The sequence below is a fragment of the Eptatretus burgeri genome, chromosome 22 (assembly GCF_056783735.1).
Source record: "Eptatretus burgeri isolate ZD-2024b chromosome 22, Ebu_testis_v1, whole genome shotgun sequence".
NCBI lineage: Eukaryota > Metazoa > Chordata > Myxini > Myxiniformes > Myxinidae > Eptatretus > Eptatretus burgeri.
Window position 1 is genome coordinate 1,939,816 of NC_140982.1, and position 9,713 is coordinate 1,949,528.

The following is a 9,713-nucleotide window of genomic DNA, read 5'->3' on the forward strand; positions in this document are numbered from 1 at the left end:
GTAGGGTCAGTCTTATCCCTCACGCTTGCAACTCTCTTGAATTCCCTATTGTTAACAGTGATCCGTCCCATGTGTTGCACCGCTTTTGCACCCAGGAGTTGGGCCAAGTTCTCTTTCACTACAATGAATTCCACAAAGTATTTCTATCTGTTCTGTGGATTGCGCAGTTTCAGCCTTGTGGTGCCCAGGGGCTTCACCTCACTTTTATTCCACAGAACGAGTGTCTTCTTGCATGGGTCACGCTGGCATCCATTTGCGTACTTGGCTGGTAGCAAGTTTGCAGATGCACCACAATCTATCTGAAACTTCACTGGTGTTTCATCAATCAGCATTTCAGCAGATATCTCATCTGCGCCATCAGTCACAGTGCCAACAATTTCTCGCATTGTTATGCAGTCAATCCACTCACAGTCACTGGATGAGCTGCCTCCATCCTGTATCATGTGGATGTTCGCCCTCCGACACTTTTTTGCAAAGTGATTTTTCTCCATTGCATTTTTTTGCACGTTTTCCCCCATGCTGGGCACTTGTCCTTCCTTCTGATGTGCTTGTAGCCACAAAATTCACAGTCCTGCTGTCTTTGTGCTGAGGGTTTGGTAAATCTTGTGGGCGAACGCTTTGGTGTGTCGCCTTTTCCTTTGTCTCGCTGCTGGACCCGGTGCACGGTTTGTGCCTCGGCACCTGTGGCTCCGAACTCTTTGAGACGGCTGCGAGATGCCTCCATACTCTTGCAAATGGACATGCACTTTTTCAGTGAGAGGTCTCGCTCCAAAAGTCGCTTTCCGGTGCTCTGGTCAATCATGCCGATCACGATTCTATCTCCAACGAGACTGTCATGTCGCTCGCCAAAGTTGCACGTCTTTGCCAAGGTTCTCAGGGCAGTCACATCATCATAGATGTTCTCATCAGGTCTCTGGTCTCTTCCGTTAAAATGGTATCTTTCAAAAGTTTCATTGACCTCACCGATAAAGTGATCGTCAAATTTCCTGATGAGCGTGTCAAGGTCTTTTGGATCCTCGGCGGCATGGTCATCGGTTTCCGGTTCGAAGGTCATGCCGTTGTAGGTCTTGAGCATTTTCAATGCACGAGGCCATTCGGCCAATCAAGCCTGAGCAATGTTTGCCAACCTATGGTCGTTTGCTGCGTTTCGATTTATATTTCCATCCGTGTTACGAGTATCTTGCTTGAACACATTTTGTATTATAAGAATTAAGATGTTCAATGTATTATTATTATTATTATTATCGCATCATCTATCGATAATTGCAGCAATCTCTGTGTGTCAGTGTGTGTCTGTCTGTCTGTCTGTCTGTCTGCGACCGCCGTTTATCGACAACCACTGGTCTGATCTAAATGAAACTTGCCACGTATATTGCTGGGAACCTGTGGATGTGCCTTTTCAAGGTTTGATATTAATCGGACAAGTGGTTCCCAAGTTATGGCCATTTATTTACCAAACCAATGACAGGACACGGTGCTATGACGTCACATTTGACGTGACAATTCTTCTTCTTTTTTTAATTTGTTTTTGCACGTTCGGGCATGTACTCGTGTTTATAAATTGGTCAGTGGAAGCCTACAGAGCGCTGTATGCATGCTCTACGTCGTTGACTACCGGTAGTAGTGCAGGTTTTCAAAATCTGGTTTCTTAACCAATCATTTTAGCCCACACTACTATCGGGCTGTTGGACCTCCCCCTCGAGGGACGGACGTGTGACGAGGCTTGTCCTGCCTGGCAGCTTCGTCCCACACGCCTCATCGCGGCTCGATCGTCAACCCACTCCTTTCAACTGTGGGACGACCATCATCGTCCCACAGGAATGAGCTGCTCACCAAATGGTGAGCTTGAGGGTGAGCTCACCGAAAGGTGAGCAGCTTATTCCCACGGGCACTGGCCATTGATGACCCCCGAGTCGTCGAGCGGATCACATCATCTGGTGGACACGACGCCGAATTGACCCGCCGGTGACTCGCCATTTGTTGCTTCTTCTTGAACTTCAAGCTTCACAGCTGATGTGACGCCGCTCAGACTGCACGAAGTCATCAACCTTGATCAAGTGAGTGAAAGTCGATAAATCTAATTTCTACACGTGACGTACGTACGTACGTACGTACGGTGCGGTGCGGAGATCGAGACTTTTACACCTCGTTTAGACCGCCGTGCTCCCGAAGAAACCAATGAAAAGGGTCATAACGACGGTTCGAGCACAGTCGGAACCTCTCAGGTGGTCGAACCGACATGAGGAACTCAAAAAAACGATCACGTGATCAACTTGAGATTGTCACGTGAAACGTCTTTTAATAATTCCCTGAACACCGTATGGACGCCTAAGCGGTGTAGTTAGCAACGGCGTCTTCGCCGACTCGTGATTGCGGATTTATTTTAAACACCTTTTATTTAGTGACCGATTCGTGGAAATACCTGTTGCCGAGATTAAAAATTAAAACTATTTAAAATAAAGGAAGGAAATGTTTCGTTGAATGTGAGAGGAAGGTGGAATTTTCTCGTTACATTCACCGTGGGAAACAGAAGAAGAAGAAGAAGAAGAAGAAGAAGAAGAATAAGAAGAAGAAGAATCCAACGAACACGTGGTGTCGGAGTCCCGCTTGAGGAGTTGAGGTGAGGTTCCTGTCAGGATGAGAGATGGTATTTGGGAAAGAGTGGAAGACCAAACGTTGTTGGGAAGTTTGACCAAAGATCGTGAAGCGGAGCAAGACGGCCCACTCGTGCGAAACAGTGAAGTATCCAACGGACTCCCTCGGCGGCCATTTTAACAGTACAGGCAGAGCGAGCTTGCGCGAACCAACAACCCGGAATCTGTTCACAACACACATGTTCCACAAGGTAACAAAGCAATGGCGTCTCGTTCCTCATGCTCAGAATCATGCTCAGCAATAAACTGCTCAAACCGTCGATCCAAACGACCTGATTTGTCTTTCTTCAGATTCCCTAAGAACAGGGAAAGGAAAACGAACACCGGAATGTTTAAATACCTGGACACCTGTGCATATTGGATGTTTAAATACCTGGACACCTGTGCATCTCATATTTTGATCGAACACCGACTTGATGTCGTGAAAATCATTGAAAATCATTTATCTTTTCATCAATTGTCGGGAGATGATGCAATGTTCAGCGTGGGTAACTGTAAGTTTCATTTCCACCTGTAAAATGTGTGAACAATCATTGCAGGTAAAGCGTTTAAAAGTACATTTACCAAGGACACGGAACTTTTTTTTTTTTTTTTTCCAGTAAAGTAAATCCATCTACATGAATGAAGATACTGGAAAATGCAGACTTGGAAAGGAAAATAAAGGAATACTGAACTTGGAATACAAAGGCATTTGGAAATATATTGTAAAGTTATGAAGTTTAAATAGAAATTCTTCCATATTTACGTGAACACCAATCATTTTGATATTGTACAACAGGTTATTGTGTATTGTGTGTGTGTGTGTGTGTGTGTGTGTGTGTGTGTGTGTGTGTGTGTGTGTGTGTGTGTGTGTGTGTGTGTGTAATGGTGTATGGTGTATGGCACTGGGTCTGCTGAAAAGAAGGTCATACTTTGAAGCAAAATAGAACAAAACTATTGTTCAATTTGCTAGTCAATGGCAGAAAGCTATGACCCAGTTTCCACCTCGGTTGGCTGCCACGTGCAATACTCTTACACCATTATATTTATGTTCATAAACTTGACATACCGTACATGTAAATGTACCATTTAAAACTACAAATAACACTTAAATTACATCTCAATAGCACTTAGAATCAGGCGCTTTACAATAAATAATACAGATACATTTAACTATTTTTGCCACGGCGAAATGCATTGGCGTAAATCGCATAAAAAGGAGGCATAAAGATGTGGAAGCAAAAATAAAAATTGATTGGGGGGGGGAGGCACTCAGAGGTGAGAAACAAGAAAAAAAGGTCTTCACCAACTATTGATGGGGCATTTGGGAGAACATTCAATACCCATTAAAATGTGTGTGTGTGTTGGAGGGGGGGGGTGGTGACCCTTGCCTCCCCTCCCCGGATTTCTCCCCATGCCTAAATAGTTACTTCTAAGGATACTTTCTTGGAAGGTGATATTTATCATACAGATTATGTTGCATGACTTCTTTTGTTGATGATGATGCTATATATATATATATATATATATATATATATATATATATATATATATATATATATATATATATATATATATATATATATATATGTTGTTCATCTTTCGGCTGCTCTCATTCGTGGTCGCCACAGCAGATCATCCGTTATGATCCGCATAATGATTTGGCATAGGTTTTACGCCGCATGCCCTTCCTGACGCAACCCTGGTCGCTTCTTACGACACAGGGATAAGGATTGGGTTTCGCCATGATTCCGGGCTGCCCTACACCCTCTCATAGCGCGGCCTAGCGCAGAGCACCCGTCCTCAAGCGATCCTCCAGTCCAAGCCACCGAGTAGCCGAATTACAAGCGCACGCCACTACGCCCGATATATAATTATATATATATATATATATATATATATATATATATATATATATATATATATATATATATATATACATCTCCAGGTAAGAATAATATACTTTCTGCATGTGTCTGGGATTTGATTTTTATCCTTTCCTCTCTCAATTTGCCTTCTCTTTTTTATCTGTTAGCTTCTCTTCTCTATTTCTCCGTCCTAATTTCTTTCTTTCTCTCCCTTTCTTTTATCTCATCTCTTCTTATTTTGTGTAATTTCACTTGTGATACAAAGAAACTGTCTTGTACATGGATAATGTATCATCGCCTTACTCTCTTTCCTGCCCCTCTCCTGCCTCCTACTCCGCGATCGATACAGCGGTCGAACTACAACCGAGAAAGCAGCTTGCTCACTAAAATGGCCGCCGTACTGCTCCGTTGCGTACTTCACCGAATCGAACACGGTTGCGCACGAGTGGGAGATCTTGCTCCGCTTTACGATCTTTGCTATGACGTCAGAGAGGGTCGAGTCGTTGACCTTCGAGGTTTTGTGAAGCCATGGGGAGGGACTTGTAATTTATTGACCCTCACCTGTTCCCGGAGGTGTGTGGTGTGTGAGTGTACGTGCCTGTTGTGTTGGTGTATGTGCACAAATATACTATGATGTACGTAGATCTACTGTAATCTATATATCCTGTCGTGACAAGAAGAAACGAGAAGGGACACCCGGCATTGCTCGTTGCTGTTTTAATTATGTTGGTATTTTTTATCATCCTGTTTATGTGCAGCATGTTAGATGCTTCTTGTATGTATATGTATGTTTTGCGATGCTACATGTGTACATGCATGCTGCACACTGTGGGGCACCATTATTGCTTGATTAGTGGAATACCCTTTGGGACACTTGTTGACGGACGGACACGCGCACACACACACACACACACACACACACACACACACACACACACACACACACACACACACACAGGCACGTCGAGACCGAACTCCTTTTATATTGTTGCGGGCCGGGGTTCGGGTGAAAAGACCACTAGGGGGGGGGGGGGAAGCTATCTCGGCTCCCACCAGACTCCCCGGAATTGTTGGCCGTCACACACGATAATTCCGTGACGTGGTGGGTCACTTAACCGACCATGGACGCCAATAACTCAACCGCGTGACTTCGGGTCCTCCCGTCTATGTGTTAATCGGGTTACCTAATTAATCACGTGGTTTAATTACCAGGGAACACGCCCTCGGTACGCCTTATCCAAACCGGATCACTCTGCCGGACCAGATCACTTTTGCGGATCGGATGCAGCTGAGCGAACTGCCAAGGACGTACCCGCTAAAAGGAACACGTCGTTGGGAATAAAGTCCCGGCTAAGCTTGGATTCGGACCATGCTGGATCAATGGAAGAAACCACAAAGATGAGCTGGGAACATTCCTGATAATTTATTTCAATGGGCGAGGAAAGGTATGTGGTACGATCAGGATTTATTGGGGTGTGTTGTGCAGAGATAGGGGAGAGAGATGTGGTGCAGCAAATAAACAGGCAACTTACAAAAGTGGACATTTGGGGACAAGGGATCCGGCTGAAATTTGGCGGCAAGGTTCCGCTCCTGACTGGTAACGGGGATTGCAAAGCTCGTTCGCAAAGACCGGTCACGTGACTTTCATTAGGTTTAAGTTTAAACGGGATTTCGATGGGTACCTGGATATATTGGCTTGTATGAATGGTAACGGTAGCTTGTATCGGGATGGGTGACGATACTGGGATTGGTGCAGTGCAGGCACGATGGGCCGAAAGGCCTCCTCCTGTGCCAAAGACAAAATAAAACAAGATGAGCTTGTGATGACACACTCACTGCACAGCTCGGAGGACAGTGTCCAGCTTCTCCCAGACACACGGGTTGTTCCACCGTCCCCTCCTGTTTATCCCAAATTCCAGGCTTACCGCACACCTCAACTCCTTGTTTCCTCTTCTCTCCCGTTTAGTTTGTGGAACTACCTTCCTGAGACCGTTCCATTCCTTCAGGGCTTCAAGCAGCCAGTGCACCACCATCTCATGGTAATCCCCCTCCCCCAATCCCAAGCCGCAATCTTTTCGAACCCCATTGTTACTTTCCTGGTTTGATCGTGTGTACACAAGTTAAATAAATAAATACCTTCAATGCAAATCATCGTCCAAACCATCAAGCGGTTGTTGCTTGATGAGCTCACGAGGTGAGGAGGCCCTGAAAGATCGTGAATGTCTTGTTCTTGTCCCGATAACGATCCTGCGGGGGAATGAAAGGACCGTCCGGATTGGCTTTGCACAAAAACCGGAGCTAACGCTTCATTCAATTGGGAATGTCAGTTGTAACTGACAGTGTGTGTCAGTGCTGCAGGAATTATAGGAATCCCTGTGTGGAGCTCCAGTGACCCAGGCTTCTTCTGGCCTGGCGTATCGGTGGTGGCGGGGGTCCTTCGTTGCAGGTGATGAATCCGTCCGACCGTGGTGCACAGTCACGCAACACCTCGGATGCACAACCTCAATCCTTGGTTTGGGGACTAAGAACTTGGTTCTCATGTCGATGGGGTTGTGCAAACTCGGGGAGCTCGCAGGTATTTGCGGTACACGGGAGCACGTAACATCTCAAATACTGTATTCTGATGTAAAAATGGTTGTTTAGTCATAATTCTGCTGGTCAAGAAGCACCACTCACACCTCTGTGCATCGTGACACGTGTGTACCCTTTTTTATAGTCCGTGGGTGGCACCGATCGAAATTATCTGCATGGTTTTCTACGACCCGTCCCCTGGGATCCTCCATATGTCAGACCATCATCCAGGGGCATCCCAAGTTGCACAAGCATCGCCGGTAGACCACAACAACCCCAACCTGGGCAGTGGAATCAAAGTGACGAGCGGATGAGTGGACAACATCCCTCAGGGACAGGGATCGATCCTTCGAGCAAGCATCCACAACAAATGTCACGGGGTTCCCAAAATGGCCCACCACCGACGGACTTCGCTGTGCCAGCTTCACAACCTTCGTTGCAGGTGATTAATCCGTCCGACCGTGGTGCACAGTCACACAACACCTCGGGTGCACAACCTCAATCCTTGGTTTGGGGACTAAGAACTTGGTTCTCAAGTCGATGGGGTTGTGCAAACCCGGGGAGCTTGCAGGTATTTGCGGTACACGGTAGCACGTAACATCTCAAATACTGTATTCTGATGTATAAATGGTTGTTTGGTAATAATTCTGCTGGTCAACAAGCACTACTCACACCTCTGTGCATCGTGACACGTGTGTACCCTTTTTTATAGTCCTTGGATGGCACCGATCGAAATTATCTGCATGATTTTCTACGACCCGTCCTCTGGGATCCTCCATATGTCAGACCATCATCCAGGGGCATCCCGAGTTGCACAAGCATCACCGGTAGATCACAACAACCCCAACCTGGGCATTAGAATCAAAGTGACGAGCGGATGAGTCGACTACATCCCTCAGGGACAGGGATCGATCCTTCGAGCAAGCATCCACAACAAATGTCACGGGGTTCCCAAAATGGCCCACCACCGACGGACTTCGCTGTGCCAGCTCTACAACCACCACCGACAGACTTCGCTGTGCCAGCTCTACAACCACTCCAGCAATGTGGGTTTGGCAGAGGATAGTCATGTAAGTTCGATGAAGAGGGGTAACCATTCCCGAGAAACGAGAGATCAGCCTTCTCGTGTTCATACACCACCAACATGTTTCGGTTCACCAGGTAGTCTGTATGTGGAGGAACCTGTGATTTCAATTTACAACTTGTTATGATTTCCCAGAATTTTGCATTTCCCATTTCCTTTCATTCTTGTCACGTGGGAAGTCTCTCTTGTGCTTTGTCGACCATTTTCACCACAATATCCTCCTTCGGTAACGATGAGTTAATCACTTCGTTTGTTAACTTAGTTCGACCGAGTCCAAGTTGTTGGGACAGAAACAATAAAAAAGTTTTCATCGTTAAACCTTGCCTCACTCCTTGCTTGACGTTGTTCATCCCACAATAAGGAATATCAAGAAAAAGGGGAAAATCAGAGTGTGCAGATCCTCACCAGGACTTGTTTTGTGTGGTGTTTGTCTACTGGTGTGTTATGTAATTAATAATAGACATAATTGGAACTGCCACGTTTTTATTGTTGGCAGTAATGACTGCCAAGACTTTGATTGGACACCTGACCCAGACCCATGACTTTTATTATTACTCTTCAATTGAATTCAGGCTAGGATTAAAACAAATTAAATGGAAGACCAAATCGGAACAGTCCTGCATTGGAGCAATCAGGAGGAACTCAAACAAGCAACGAGAAGGGCACTCGGTGGAGCACGTACCTCCGCCATGCAATGCCTGATCCACGAGAACATATCGGGCCCATTACATGTTACTCATCTGCCCTCAAACCCATCCAGGTACAGCCAAGTGAACCCTGTCACTCTACCCTAAAACCAATCCAGGTACGGCCAAGTGAGCCCTGTTACTCCTCTACCCTCAAACCCATCCAGGTACAGCCAAGTGAACCCTGTTACTCCTCTACCCTAAAACCAATCCAGGTACAGCCAAGTGAACCCTGTTACTCCTCTACCCTAAAACCAATCCAGGTACGGCCAAGTGAGCCCTGTTACTCCTCTACCCTCAAACCCATCCAGGTACAGCCAAGTGAACCCTGTTACTCCTCCGCCCTCAAACCCATCCAGGTACAGCCAAGTGAGCCCTGTTACTCCTCTTCCCTCAAACCCATCCTGGTACAGCCAAGTGAACCTGATTAAAAAATAAATCAAAAAGAACCCAGATCAAAAAAATTAAATAATTCTGGCTGCCAGACCATGCATCTGATAAAGTTGAAATTTAAAACATGTCACCCCCATAACTACGAGATCATAATTGTGAAGTTTCACGTCGATTGATTAAGCGGTTCCAGAGAAAACATTATTTAATATTTTCTTCAATCCAATATGGCTGCCAAACCATGTGAACTCTCTATTCCTGAACGAACTTGGACACCCATGGCTTGGGGAACATTTGTGTGACGTTTCCCCTCGACCTGTCCAACTGTTGTGGAGATCTTTTATAGGTTTTAGGGTAAATCTAATATGGCTGCCAAACCATGTGACATTTGATGCCATACGTGTAAACTTTTTGTTCTTCATGGATAGGCGGTCATACGTGTAAAGGTTCGCCGTGGTTCTGCTCGCCGGGCACCTTTAAC

At 45.8% G+C, this 9,713-nt stretch overlaps 1 protein-coding gene across 14 annotated transcripts; it reads left to right on the forward strand.

The window, feature by feature from the left end:
* The first annotated feature begins 1,917 nt into the window (after window positions 1–1,917).
* On the forward strand, window positions 1,918–8,474 carry LOC147008063 (uncharacterized). Of its 14 annotated transcripts, none has more exons than XM_085865816.1 (5): window positions 1,925–2,057; window positions 6,468–6,540; window positions 6,852–7,076; window positions 7,218–7,514; window positions 7,785–8,474. In XM_085865816.1, the coding sequence occupies exons 3-5, from the start codon at window positions 6,951–6,953 to the stop codon at window positions 7,929–7,931; spliced, it is 570 nt and encodes a 189-aa protein (XP_085721942.1). In that variant the 5' UTR covers window positions 1,925–2,057; window positions 6,468–6,540; window positions 6,852–6,950; the 3' UTR covers window positions 7,932–8,474. The 14 variants fall into 14 exon arrangements, with proteins under 14 accessions (XP_085721944.1, XP_085721951.1, XP_085721942.1 ...); XM_085865823.1 differs by having other exon boundaries at window positions 6,860–7,076; XM_085865812.1 differs by lacking the exon at window positions 1,925–2,057 and adding an exon at window positions 2,534–2,620.
* The last annotated feature ends 1,239 nt before the right edge of the window (window positions 8,475–9,713 follow it).